Raw genomic sequence first — 15,101 nt, 5'->3', positions numbered from 1 at the left:
CTGTTTATTACAATGACAAATACTGCAGGCATCCCAATGATTATGCTCTGAAGCTGTTTCCTGAGAGAGAGGCAGGACATGACCCAGACATCTTTCTAAATAATTGATCTGTGTTCAGTATTTTTTATATTAAATGTACAAAACTCAGCAGGATTGCCCCAGTAACAGCAAGTTTGTGAACTTCACAGACATCCCCCTAAATGGATGGTGGAAACTAGGCCAAAAAAAAGCAGAATACACACTCACTCGGACACACACACATTAACATTTAAACATATTTATGCTGATGCATTAAAACAAAGTACACTTTAATTATAGCAGATTAAAATGCAATGCTGGAAATACCGTATCCATCCATTTGGAAAATGATGAGTACTCATTTCAAAGTATGTAAACACTCATTATTTACAGACACACACTAGCACATCACCTGTTATGTTAATGTAGATGAACCCTACATATTTAATGCAAATGTATTTAAGATGTTATGCTCTTTTTAAGTAGTCTATATTGTGGCTGGTTCACTAACCTCAGCACACTAGTAGACTGTGGGGTAAAGAGTCGTGGTGAAGCAACACTCAGCATGCCTGATGGTGATGTTTCATGTCTTTTTAACGGTTACTAAATTATTATTTACTTAATTCTGTTGTATGGTAATGTTTCTTAGTCGACGGTGGTTGTCTTTGTCGTGGATCCGATATCTTTACATTCAGCACATTAGAATAAAACCCAATTGAAACGCAGACACACTGGTGATTGAACTTAAGGTTTTATATTGGGTACAGCACTATGAAAGACCACATTTCCTCCTTCTGTACTGTTCCCTATAGTAAATGCAGTAAAACATCCTAATAGATTAAGACAGCCTACCATACAGTTCTCAAATTTGAGTGTCCACATTTTGGAGGAGGTCATAGCGTCCACAACAAATATGAGATAAAAAAGAAAATCTCCTCCACATGGATAAAGTCAGCAGTTACACGCTAACAACTGTTATATATATGTTAAACACAACCTATAATTATCCTTCCTTTTCTTGTGATCATGGCATTTAGTGCTCTCAGTGACTATAGTGGTGGTAACATGAAGTTATTTAGCTGCAAAGCGTCCTAGGAAGCAATCTGGGGTGGAGTGCTGGAGCAAATAAAGTGCCTGACTTTGATTAAGCCTGTAGTTCACATCCTGTCTCCTAACAGTTCACTTGACCATAATCACATGTTATACCAATGCGTCACACAGGCCATGTTTTGAATCCTTATTATCCCATGAAAGTGGCAGATCAGAAAATGTTGGGATGTAGGTTATTTTCGAGGGTCGTGACAAACAATCTATATTTGTCATTAAAGTATTAGGTGTTGTTACAGGATGATGATGCTGCAAAGGTTCTCTGAAAACAACATTTTGTGTTTTAAAGTGTATGAAATCCATAGAGCCTACAGTAAATCTGTCTTCTTGATGGAAGATGATAGATTTTCTCTTAATGGAAAGTACTTCAAAATGGTTTTTGTTTTATAGTTATATAATAAAGACACATCTTACTAGTTGAGGGAAAGACAATATTTCATGTTTTGTTTTTTCTCCCCATTTATAGCTTAAAATCCACTTTAATGTTAACACACCCATCATTTCCAGAATGTAGCCGCCATGAAAAGAGTATCTTTAAGACCCCTATCAGTGAAACAAAATGCATTTGTCCTTACAGCTCATATCAAATGTTATCATACATTGACAGGAACAACTAAACCCATAAGGGACAAATCAAACTAAATACAAAAGTGTCTGCATCTGTCAGTATGCATGTCTGTCTAGTGCAGCTTTGATGAAACTCCTGATGGCTTCATGACTCTTCTCTTCCTGTATGACTTCTTATTCCCTGCGGCTCCGTTCCTCTCCAATGTCATTTCTCTCCTTCTCTTCTTTCTGTTTTTTTCTCCTCCACACCTCCCAGGGCCGACTGCTGAGGAGCAGCCTTTCTCTGACAGCAGGGAAGAGATGGAGGTGTAGTGCACATATCACACAGATGGCTGTATGTGTGTATTTTGTGGATGTATACAAATAGAGAGACTCGATGGAAGATGGGGAAACACACGGCCACACTTTTCCTTTAGTAATTACATTTTGGTTTAATTTGATTAAACATCCGTAGAGCACATTTAAAAACAACAAATGTTTTGCAGATCAGATTGTTTTTTTATATAGATAAATAAATGATTGAAGGATTAAACCACACTACTATCATAGGTTTATGATGCTACTATGATTTGTTCATAGCTAGTGAGCAAAACACCAGGCCTCTTGGAATTGCTGGACAAATTGGCAAACAGGCAAGCATTAATACCGTTGCACGGGAAAAAACTGTAAGTTGGAAAATAACTGGAACAAACTCACACATTGTTTTATTTCATCCCAGTCAGATCCAGTTTTGTTTTTTTCATTGTAGCTCCCAACAAATCTTTCACTTCAGTAGTTTCAGTTGTTTCAGATGTGAGAAAACTTTTTGCTGTTTATTTAAATATATACCAAGACAATAACTAACATATTTGCCTTGATAGTAAATCTTGTCTCCACTGAGTCAAAACACTACAACACTGCTGCCCATCTTCACCAGCTGAGAGCAAAGTGAGGTGAGGAGTGACAGCTGAAGTGGGTTGAAATAGAGAGTGTGTTGAAAGAAAGACACAGACAGACAGGTTGATGTGTAATGAGGAGGGCAAAATGTGAGCAAAAATGTAGTTGCATTATGCCTGGGAAAGAGCAAGTCTGAATATAGAAGTCAAAAAGAAATATGGTCCAAACCGAGAAGCAGCTGTTACCATCGTGTAGGGAACACAACTTTAAGATCATCATCAGAGTTTCAAGCCCTTCAGATCCTTATCTGTGTTTTCTCCACAAATCATTCATTCATTCAAAAATGTTTTACCTCTTTTAAATGTTCACTTGGTTTTCCCCCATCTACATTGACATGGAAATGGCTATTCATTTCCACATGTCAGGGATCATTTCCCTCCGTGTTAATCAACACAAAGCCTTTTGTCTTTCTCTCTCTCTCTCTCTACCCCTCTACTTTTACTTTTTCCCTGTTCTTCCTCCAACATCCCTCTCCACTTTGAAAACATCCCACCAATGACAGGTCTGCAACAATCAGTCCTTCTTCACATCAATATCTAATATTCTGCACTGGCAAGAATTTAGCATGAATTATACCACTGCAAGCTATTTGCAATTATAATTAGAGAGCCAGAGAGGATTAATCCACAGTTCATCCCATATCTGATTGCCAATTGTCCCTCGTAAGTAATCAGGGCCAAAAGGTCTTTTAAATGAATGGTCTATTAAGCCTGCTGAGGGTTGTATGCTTCCGCAGAAATTAATCTTAACTTACGCAGTTCTGCTAAAATCAGTGAGCTTTTAAAAAACATACACGTTATTATTGTCTTTTAAGGGTGTCTTTTTAAAATGAGCAACTGCATTTTTTCCCTTTATCTTTACATACACTGATTTATTCCCAGTTCGGTCAGTCGTCTTGTTGTTGTTGCCCTTTGTTGGCCTGTCAAAGATTGACAGCTACCCTTTCTGGCCCATATGAAGTCACCAGCTGCTTCTGTTCACCTGACCCTTCCTTTCACAACATGTCAGCGTTGTGCTAGCATTTTGTAAGCATATGCAACCATCTGTCCAATAAGGGTGGACTCTGAGTTAGTTCCGTTGTGTATCCATGTGGGAGAAAAGAAAGCAGCAAGCATAAGGAAACTTGTCTTTTATGAGCAGTTGCAGTATGCATTGCAACTGAACGACTTAACAGTGAGGCTTTCTTATTTTATGGAGCTATTATGGGCTCATTAGGGATAAACATGTTCATGAGCAAAGACCATCAAATGGAGTGGCCCAATTTCAAAGAATAAAAATAGTTGGCCTCCAAACCCCTGCCAAAGTAGGATCCGTTTATTAAATAGAACTGCAATAGTAGTAAGATTATAGAAGAAAATAAACAAAGCTTTATGCTATTGCTGCCTCTTTGTCTTTGAGATATCAATTACATATATTTTGAAACCCTCAAAACTTGAATATTGCTTTTATCTGTTGGATTCTGCTTAACATGCAGGAGGGTGTGCGCTTACTGTACAAATTGCCACTTCCTAGACATTTAAATGTGAAATTAAATGTACATGTGTTTATATTTTTGAGTGACAAACCCTATATTTCTTTCATGTTGAGTTTTCTGTTTTGTTTAGTCGGCAGGCGATTTAGTCCTCAGTGATAAAAAACAGACAGCTGACGGATTCATTAAAATACAAGCCTCTAATTAGAAAAGCTAGCTCTTCTTGTCACTCACTGAAGACTCTGTTGTTAGTGCTGCTCGTACGAAAAACTGAGGCCTTATCTGCCATTCACAGAGGACTCTGTAGACAGATAATATATCCAGTAGCTATTGCAGATACATGTATTCTTCTGGTACCTTATTTGCTGTCAATCACAGCTGCTCATCATTACAGCCGACAAATCTGTCTGCAGCCCTGAACATTTCTGTACACGGGGGGCAGAATACATATCTAATGTTGTTTGGATTTTTGTAGGAGTATGACAATCTGAATAATACAACCCGTAGGAAAAACCATCACTGTCATTCACACTGCACTATCTCCGGTCTGGATTAACCTTTGTGTGTGTGCTAGGCAGACACAGCAGTAAGTTGGACAGACAGACACACTCAGCACAGGTCACAGCTTGTTTTATTTTGAATTCAAACCAAGAGAAGAGGGGACAGGGATGCACACTGATAAATTACACCAGGTATCGCTACATATCAACTAACAACATCACAATATCTCGTAAAAGCGCTCTTGACAACAGATCCAACATTACAAAATGAAAAATAACAGAACAGGAAGAAAACCTGGCCGCAGATAAAGCCCATCCATAAACAGAACAAAAACACAGCGGTAATAACAGTGTGGCAGGAGACCGGGATATGCACTGTATTTATTTTCCCGTCTGCAACATTTTGTTAAATGAACCTACAAGACTGAAGCAATAGGCTATGTAAGTAACTTGCAGAAACCAACTGTAGGTCTGTAAAAAACCAAAAGGAAAAACCTCCTAATAAAAGCTACTACAAGGCATACACACAAAAACTAGCCTGAGCGCTCAGTTTTATTTACAGAGATTTCAGGATATAGCACAGCACATTGAAATGTTACTGTATAAGAGCCACCAAACAGCCATGATGGGGAAACAAATGTTATTCAATCAACACACAATGTGTTGCGGTTGTTGAAATTGCCGTTAAACCTTAGACAATACAGCGGAAATGTTGAAAAATGTGTTACAGAAATACAAGACCATACTGACATTTTTTTATTTCGAATATGGAGTTATCTGTGTGTGTGATGTGTTTGTCAAATGTGCCTGAGGTTACGCAGTTTGGATAAGAAAGGCAGGAAAGAACAAGGGCTGTGAATGAATATACAATAACTACAGTATACACACTTAACGAAAAAAAAAAAGGACTCAGCGAGCGTGAAATTCCATATTGACTTGTTCCTATGTACAAAGATAATCACATACAAATCATCCATACATTACAGTAGAAAATAAATATATCAAGACAATCAATCAATAAATAATAAGTTGGAGAGAGGGACTAAAAACATGGTAACAAGGTGTGTGTGTGTGTGTGTGTGTGTGTGTGTGTGTGTGTGTGTGTGTGTGTGTGTGTGTGTGTGTGTGTGTGTGTGTGTGTGTGTGTGTGTGTGTGTGTGTGTGTGTGTGTGTGTGTGTGTGTGTGTGTGTGTGTGTGTGTGTGTGTGTGTGTGTGTGTGTGTGTGTGTGTGTCAGCAGACAATGATAATCCCAATATAGCAAAGGTTTAATGGGAAACAAAGAGAATCAGAATATGACCTAGCATGTGCTCATGGTTTTTTAATGTCTGCATGCATGTTGTCACCCTATATATTCGCTATATATGTAGCTGTTATGGATGTGTACGTCTCTATATTTTTAACTTGTCACCTACATGTTTGTGTGTGTGTTTCTGTGTCTACATCTTCCGGTGTTTCTTCATGTCTGCATGAACACCCTCAAATGACGGCTAACTTAGTGGCCCTCGCTGCCTGGGGGCTTTGGGTCGGGCTGCTGCCCTGCGGCCCCTCCAGGCAGCCAGGGGGAGACAGAGTGTGAGGTCGTCTGCTTGGCCATGCTGTAGTGGCTGATCACTGTGTAGAAACGGCCCCTCGAGTTGGCATCCTGGGCGGCGTAGTACGCCTCCAGAGAGGCTGGGATACACCGCTTGTGCTGTGAGGGAGAAACAGTGAGGTTCAGAACATTTATCAATTACTTTTTGTTCAAGTGCTACATGTAGTTATCAAGGTGGGACAATATACTGTAACCAAAGTCTGTTGTCAAAAAAAATGTTTTTACCAAGTATATTTACATGAATGGAATCAGATCAAATATAACAGTTCTTACTTGTTATTGAGGTATCCTCTACTCCAGGGGTGTCAAACTCAATTTCATCGCGGGCCACATTAGCATTATGGTTGCACTCAAAGGGCCGGTTGTAACTATATAAATATACATATATAAATAAAATAATGTATTATATTACATTATTGCCTCTGAATTGGATTATTATCGGATAGGGTAATAACTAACTACGTGTGAAAGCAGAAGTCCAGGGCAAATAATTGCAAGTCTCTTCAGTGCGCATGTCAGAAAACGAGATGCATTGTGGGACATGTAGTTTATGGGCAACCTGCTTCTGTAAAGTGGCATGTAACCGTATTATAAACGTATTATATTCTTTGCAAGCTCTTGCGGGCCACATAAAATGAAGTCGCGGGCCGGATTTGACCCCCGGGCCTTGAGTTTGACACCCCTGCTCTACTCAGTCAGAGAACATTCTAACTCTCAGTGAAATGCCTCACTTTTTTATGGAAAAATGTACACTTACATTTATAGAAATATAAAATGAGTGCTATACTTGGCATTACTCAGTAATGTTAAAATATAATGATATGATCTTTATAAAAAAAAAACATGCCTCAAAAAGCTAATATCTATGTCTAAACAACTCTTGTTTATACCTAGCTTACAAAATATACTGTGTGGTTCCCAGTAGGCCAAAACTAAACAAAAATGTCTCACGAGAATTTTTTATGAGGAAAATTAATATATATGTTTTTGAGGGAATAGGGAAGAGAGAGAAGAAACCATTACATTAACATAACTGAATTCATTAGCACCCTGTATATGTTGAGGGGATACACAGGCCATTCAACTGTAATGTAGTGTGTAAATTATTGTATTTTGAGTCTGTAGAGAATTGTAAGTTGCTACACGCATGTGACACTGCTAATAATACCTCAGCAGACTGCAGGCAGAGCCCCTGCAGGGACAGTAACTAGATTTATTCTACCTTAAGATTTGTCCAGAGATGCATACAGTACTTCCAAGGTGACCTCTCACAAAGTACAGAGACACTTGTGTTTTAGGTGCAGTGCAGGAGAAAGAGGAGAGGAAACAAGAGGAGAGTTAAACCTTTCTAGACTAATACTATGCATATCTAGACAGCAGATTGTTGGATAAGGATGGCTGTATAAGCCGTTATCTTTTACGGCCCCAGCCATATCAATTGGGGGTTGGTGACCATAATGTGGTAATTATTGTCAAATAGGCAGTTCCCCTAAAATGGACATGGCTAATTACATTTGGCTTCTGAATGAAAGCAGTAAAGCCTAAAATAACATGAGATTTTACTTGTCATAAAAAAAACACTGATACCATTGATTGAATGATTGAGTGCCTGTATGGTGAGCCGGTTAGCATTTTCATGTTACTGTACATGACCTCAAAAATGAGCAAAAATAGGGCTGTACGGTTTTTTTCAGCTTTATTTTTGAACTTGTTTTGAAAAATAAAAACATTTCAATTTCTTCGAGGCCATTTTAAGAAATACCCTTTACTCATTTTGAGGACCTTGATATAACCCTCAAAGGATGTGTTGCTACTACCGCCAGGCTGAAAAACATCAACAAAGCAGAAATTGATCCTGGCTTTCTCCAAAGGTAACAACATCTGCTTAAGCACTTCTAAAGCTCACTAGTAACCACTTTATATCTAGTTGTCCTTTTTTGGATTTTTGGAAAAAACAGTTATCTGATGATGTTCCCTTGGAGTGTTGGACATTTTGAAGGACATTTCTAGCTATTGAGGATTTTTGTATGGAGTAATCATATCAATCATCTGATTTAAAAAATGTATTAAAATAGTGATTATTTGCAGCTTTACTTATCTCATCCTGTGGAAGCTACTTTACTACCCAGCTGCCCTGTTAACAACCGGTCTGTCTCTGGGCTGTGAATAGATGTGTTGTAAAGCTGTAATGAAATGTGTGCCACTTATGGTTCTTACCTTGTAAATGAATCCATCTGGGCAGGCGTGGTCATAAGTGAAGGCTTTATAAACCACCAGGAACACGATGCAGGCGAGGAAGGCCAGGGCCAGGATGATCAGAATCGTCACCTGAGGGCAGGACAAAATCCGGTCAGTGTGTGTGCCAGAGCCATAAAGCAGGGTTGTGAGTGTGTGGTTTATATATGTGGGGCAGGGTTAGTACTAGACAGTGAGAAAGATGGAGTATCTGCACCAGTGTGTGTGATTGTGTGTGTGTGTGTGTAGCCATAATAAATGGCACAGTAGGACACTGCTGAGTGAAGTGAATGGCTCCTCAAGGCAAGGTGTTCCTGTTGAGCTTCGTGATGGATGGGTCAGGTTGTGACACTGTACCAGGACCTGTGCCTTTTAGCATTGCCAATTTGTCACAGGCAAGGCAAAGCAGGCTTATTTATATAGAACAGTTTAACAACATGGCAATTCAGAGTGCTTTATAGGAAGCATTAAAAGCATCAGGAAAAATGTGCGAAAGAAACACATTTTAAATTACAATTCAAAACAGTCACTAAAGAGCCAAGAGAAATTAAAACAAGCTTGTATACAGTATATTAAGACAGGTGTAAATACAAGAATACATGTTTAAGAAAGGCATAATTGTTTGTTTGATTGAATGAAAGGCAGAGGCAAATGGCAAGGTTATTGGCTATAATGAGACTTGCAGCAGACATTTTCTCTGGGAGTTTGTTCCAGATATATAGATATATATAGGACATTTACTCTGGGGACAGAAAGCAGACCTGTTCTGAATTTATAATATAATATAGAAGATACTTTGACTACCAAACCATTCAGTGCTTTATCAACCACTAGTAGTATTATGCAGTATTATTACATGAAGCCAGGGAAGTAACATCAGAACTAAAGTGATGTGATCCACTTTTTAATGTTTTCATTATTCGAAAAGCAATGGTGTGACTTACAAAATGACCAATGTCTGTTCTGCAGCACACCATGACTGAATCAGCATGCACAACACCAGCCTGAAACTAGAGCAGATCCACAGGATTCAGCCATCTTCAAGTCCATTATTTAGTCTTGCTCTGTTCCTACTGTGACATGTTCAAATGTATTCAGTGAAACAGGCCTATTGCAAATATGAACTTATAATTAGGTTTCTTGAATAAATAATGGTTTAATTAATATGCAAGAAAAGTTCTCATAAGTTCCCTCCTCATTAAATTACAAATGTTCTGCAAAAGTGAAAGATCAAAGCGCACTAAAGCTACATGTATAGGAGAGTTGTCTCAGCTTACACTAAATCTTCCTGTAATCCTAAAAGATATCACCTCCTGTTATGCAGATGGTGACGTTTTTTTCACATGATGTGAGCTTAACATAAAGGACTTCATTATGACAAGATGTCTAATATAGAGTCCTATTAAACTAGGACTAGGACATAATTCATTTGTGCTTCAAGTTTGACTAATATCACTTGCAACCTTAAGGTACTATGATTAGGATTTGTCTGATGTAAAGCAACCAAACATTCAAAAACTGAAATTTGCCCTGCCTTTCGTCTTGCTATATTTGCATTTTGTTGGCGCCGTTTCCTTTTCCGTAGCTCTTTCTTGGATGTGTTTATACGATCTATATCTGGTAACTGCATTTTTATCTCAAGTTGAAGCCCAAAAACGTCCAGAAAATATCCGAACATACAGGCAGGGGATGATGTCTCTACAAAAACATACTGATAGATTTAGTGGGTCAGAAGAGATGGTTATTTTTGTATTAGTCCATACACAATTTTTAGGGAAATCATATTTATTGTGCCTTTTTTAAATGTTTTGCATATACAAACAGGATATAAAGAGCAATTTGCCATTTTGTTCAAGGACTTCATCATTATTATTGAGTTTTATTCGAAGCAAATTGCTAATAAAAACCACCAAATGTATACAAACACTTTAACGTGAGGGTTTGCTCTCATGAAAGGCACAACGCCATTGCATCAAACATCAACATGATTATACTTATTTTGATTGGCATTATCTTTTTTTCAAGGTTATTCAATATAGTATATAGATGTTAATTCAGCCCAGCCCTCGATGACAACCCACATTGACTTTGGTGTTAATGATTGTGAGGGAGAAAAATGTATTGATTTTCAGTTGTTGTGTATCTTTTTTTAATTAGCATCCTTCCTCCCATAAAACCTTTGCCGAGATAAATCTTTCAACTTCCAGCTGAACACGGTGAGAAGCATAAAACGTTATTGTCCTGTAAATACGTTGAAGAAACTGTATTTGTTAAACCACAGGAAGCTATGAGGTGTAAAATCTGGAACAAAATTACATTTTCTGGTCCATCTTGACAGCAATGAACAAAAATATTATTAGCACTCGCTTAGACAGAGTCAAAATAGTGTGAGAAATGCTTAATAGCAACTCAAAAAGCAGAGCTAATTTAAAGTGAATCAAATGAAATTACACATTTGTCTTTCTGCCTACTGATGCAAATACAAAATGCCTCTCTGTAATGTTAGGTGTAAAACATTCATTTCCCTGGCAGGCTAGACAATGTCGAAGTAAAGCAGATTAACATATAAAAGGATTTATTTCCTCCTACTTTCTACTTGACATCCTGATTGGGTGCTTCTGAGCGAGCACTTAATTAGAATTATGCAAATCAAGAGCATTGCATAGCTATGTTTAAAAATTATATTTTCCGCCATGTCACAAATTTCAAATGTGTGGTCCATGCATATGCTTTTGTCGGCATTTGTCTGCATTCCCTGCATGTCCAAGATAAATAGCTGCCTTTAAAAAGTCAGACTTATCCCAGTGAGTGAGTCGACAATATAATACAAGCTTCCATTATGGTCGGATGCCCCTAATTTCCTGTGTCCATTTTGAAACTGGCGTTAAGCCATTCTCGATGTTCTGCTCTCTATGTGATCTGTCACTGTGATATGTCAGAGCAATTACACATGGGTGTGATCATTAGTCTCCATCAGCGTTATGGGGGTGGACAGGGACACGCTAACTAAGTGGCTGTTTACTTGGTGTCAACGGGGGGACAAGACTCTGAGGCTTCATGCTACTGATACTCCTTTTAAATTACATCTCACATCACACACTGAGGAACATTTAAAGGACGCATTTAAAGTCATGGTGACCTGCCTTTGAGAGCAGAAACAGACGTGGAATGACTGATTAAGACCCACCCTGACCCCTTTTTTTGATGCACTTGAAAACAGCTTATTAAGGAGAGGGATTACTTTAAAGCTCCTCATATCACACAGCAAGCAATCAGCGCTTTATGCATGTGGAGACCCAACTTTGTGTAGACACTTTAAAAAATGAAAAGAAGACTTGTGTTTCTAAAGACAGAACATACTTTCTCTTTCGCACCACTGAAACTAAGGAAATTACAAATGCATGATTTTGAATTATTAGTCTGTGCTGCCCACCCATCTGAAACATACAGCTGATTATTTATTGAATCAAACCGCTTCCTGCAGAATATATGATCTGACACTCTTAAATTATGCTTGAAATCAAACCAGATACATGAAACAGATTAGTGGTATCAACTCTTGCATAGCTTATGTTAAAGTTTGCTGACACTTTTATTGTAGATTCAACACAGAAGTCGGAGCAACAGTTCAGTCAATAACCCCGCCCTTTGTAATAGAAACAATCGCTACAGTGTCTCTGTTGATGCAGCTGCAGCCATGTGGTGTATGAATCCATTAAAAATATATCCTGACCTTTCTCCATTATTCATAATCTGGCTGAACTCTGCAGTAAACCTCAGGAGGTCGTCAGGGTAACGCTACAGCTCAGGGATGAAGACTGCCCCCGTGAATGAAGTGGATTCATACATTTATCGGACTGGACTGATGCAATATTCCTCCATGATAAGATAATGCTTTTATACTTCTGATAACGGCTGAATCTGGGCCAAGGGTGCGGCCACATTACTATTGAATAGGAGAGAACAAAATACAGTAGAATCAAATGCCAAAGAAAATCCTTCTTTTGGTCAATACACCATTATGATATATCCCAGCAGCTTCTCCCAACCACATCAACATCATCCTGTTTTCTGTTGAACGCAGTAGACAGGGCTGTTTTGTCATTAGCGCTCCAGTATATGACATCGTAGAAACACTATCACCACCAACACACGCATCATCCTGTTTGCTGTGCCACACAGATAACAGAGAGACATTTGTTTCTCTTGGATGCAAGTGGAAACAAAGCATGCTGTTATAGTTTGGACTGAATTGGCTGCATCAGTAAAGATAGGATTGACTGCATGGCATGTGACTGGGCCCACTGGGCTTTAGTTGTTTAACCTCATCCACCCAGGGCCGTTGGAAAGATGATCATGTTTATATTCAAATATTAATTTGACCAGCTTCCTAGTACTCCTGTTAATTCACACTGTTTGCCCCATGATACTGGATATGGTACATCAACACTTCAGACCAAAATGAACACTAGACACCCAAATAAAGAAAGTGTAATCAAACTATTCCTGTTGCGTTTTGCTTCTTATTTGGATTTTCTATCTAGGAAAGTCAAACTTGAATAGTGACACCATTTTCATATGAAAAGCATAACAACAAGTTACAGTCAAAATAAAAAAGATCCCTTTAAAATTAGTGATCACTATTTGGGTTAAGCCAAAAAAGCACCAAAAGAAATCCTTAAGACCCAATTTCTTTCTTACATATAGTCAAAACACTAAAAATGTTTAATTAAAGTATGCAAACTTCCTATACATTGAAACTCAGAAGTCAAATTGGCAGTAATATTATACTAAATATCCTTGATGAAATAAAAAGTAGCTAATCTTGTCAATTAACTGGCAGACAATTGGTATCATTGCTTCAAAACAAACATTCAAATGTCAACATTTTTATATTTTTCTGTCATTATACTTTATCATCACACATTTTCATGCACGTATTCTCCCATTCCTTTGTTATGCATCAGAGTGTTCAGCTGTAGACGATTGCGTATTATGGAAAAAGACAAACACTCAAACCAGATTAGAAAAGATCCAGTAGGATTGTTTCCCTCATCAGAAGATTAAGCATTGTTTATGTTTACCCACATCTTTCATAACACACGCCACCTGTTTAGATTTCTAACAATACACCCCTCTGGATTGTAGAAAAGAAGTGATTTATAAATGATATCTTCCACGAAATAAACTTATATTTATGGCTGCACAGTGCATCCTAGGTTCAAAGGCAGTTTCTTTGAAGGTAATGCTTCTTCACATTCTATTTCATCTCCATTCGACATGATTTCTTTCCTTTTTTTAACACCACGCCATGTTAGAATGCAACACACCACCCACACTGCAGGAACTTGACAGGCCATATGGGGGGAACAGACACCTCTTCACATTCGCCCGAGGAGAAGAGGTGAATATGTAAGTGTGTGTCTGAGCGAGAGAAAGGGGGAGTGTGACAGGAGGGGGGTGGGAGAGAAAAATGACGCTGATAAAAACAGATAGCAGAGTGGCAGAAGGAGCAAAGTGAGATATAAAGGAGAATACGACGGAGACAATAAAGCGGCGTGTGAAAGGCAGACAGAGATGGAGATCCAGAAGCAGATGGAGAAGCTCCTTCCCACTCGTGGTAGCAGGTGGCAGAGTCAGACAGAGAGGCAGGCGGGCAGCAAACACAATGGGATATCAGTTCATGCACCAATCAATACATCACTGATGGAAGCATAAACAACAATTCAGTCATCTTCCTATTACCCCCTAACCTTCTTTACTGCAGCACAAACGCACCTCAATATCCCATGTTTGAAATGGTTTATTTTACTGCGACTTTTCAGTGAAGCCTTGTGCAAGACATGCCTAGAAACATGCATTAAAAAGAGCTATTAATATCGAATGAGAAAAAGTTATAATATTAAATCCATGTAATAACCTCTGATGCCTGAAGGGAAATTTGATGATTATGAAATTAATTAACTCGACAACAGGGTGAGCTAGTGCCGGGAGAAGGCCTCCTCTATAAAGATACATTAAATAAGAAAAGCTTAAAGGTCACCGGTCAAAAGGAAGCAGAAGTCAGTAGACAATATATTTCCACAGGATTCGGCTTTGTTAACAGGCTGTAGTTGTTCCTTAAGGGAGATATTCTTTATCCTCTGGAACCAGACCAAAAATGTAGCTTTAAGATCCAGCAAAGCGCAGATTGAAATGAGTCCTGCTGAAGTCTGTAATGGGGACACTAAGCCCTCACCTGCTCATCACATGTAGAAGCGCTTAGGTCAGGGATCAGCGAGCTACATAAAATGTAAATGAAAGACTTTCTTATCCTCTTAGGGCAGTTTTGTAATGATGACTTTAATGAAGTGTGTAACAGCATGCCTGCTAGGGCAACTGGTTGGTATCTTTAACCGATAACTGAAAGGTCACAGGTTTGATCCTGTGTGTCCTTGAGCATTACACAGAGCCCCCAGCTACTCTGTCATTGCACATATGATATCAATGTGCAGGTGGTGGATAAGAGCATTAGGTAACTGATGCCCCTGGTAAACCTGGTTCTTCAGTAATGGAAGAGGTATTCCCTTTCTTTATATAAAAGTACCCCTTACCACAGTATAACATGATGTATATTGCTTTATACCCTACTAATACTTACAATTACTTGTGCATAAAAAGTGCTTCTTTCTTAA

The 15,101-nt window shown here is 38.5% G+C and overlaps 1 protein-coding gene across 1 annotated transcript in view; it reads right to left on the bottom strand.

Annotated features, from left to right (window-relative positions):
• Positions 1-4,712: 4,712 nt before the first annotated feature.
• The window catches only part of nsg2 (neuronal vesicle trafficking associated 2), a 31,054-nt gene continuing 20,665 nt past the window's right edge, over positions 4,713-15,101 (bottom strand). Inside the window, exons 4-5 of the mRNA XM_034140603.1 lie at positions 8,410-8,520; positions 4,713-6,291 (exon numbers count right to left, since the gene is read on the bottom strand). Coding sequence (XP_033996494.1) covers positions 6,094-6,291; positions 8,410-8,520 — 309 coding nt within the window. The 3' untranslated portion in view covers positions 4,713-6,093. The remainder of the gene's footprint in view (positions 6,292-8,409; positions 8,521-15,101) is intronic.

The sequence above is a fragment of the Trematomus bernacchii genome, unplaced genomic scaffold (genome assembly GCF_902827165.1).
Source record: "Trematomus bernacchii unplaced genomic scaffold, fTreBer1.1, whole genome shotgun sequence".
Lineage (NCBI taxonomy): Eukaryota > Metazoa > Chordata > Actinopteri > Perciformes > Nototheniidae > Trematomus > Trematomus bernacchii.
This window is presented reverse-complemented; position numbering and strand designations above follow the sequence as displayed.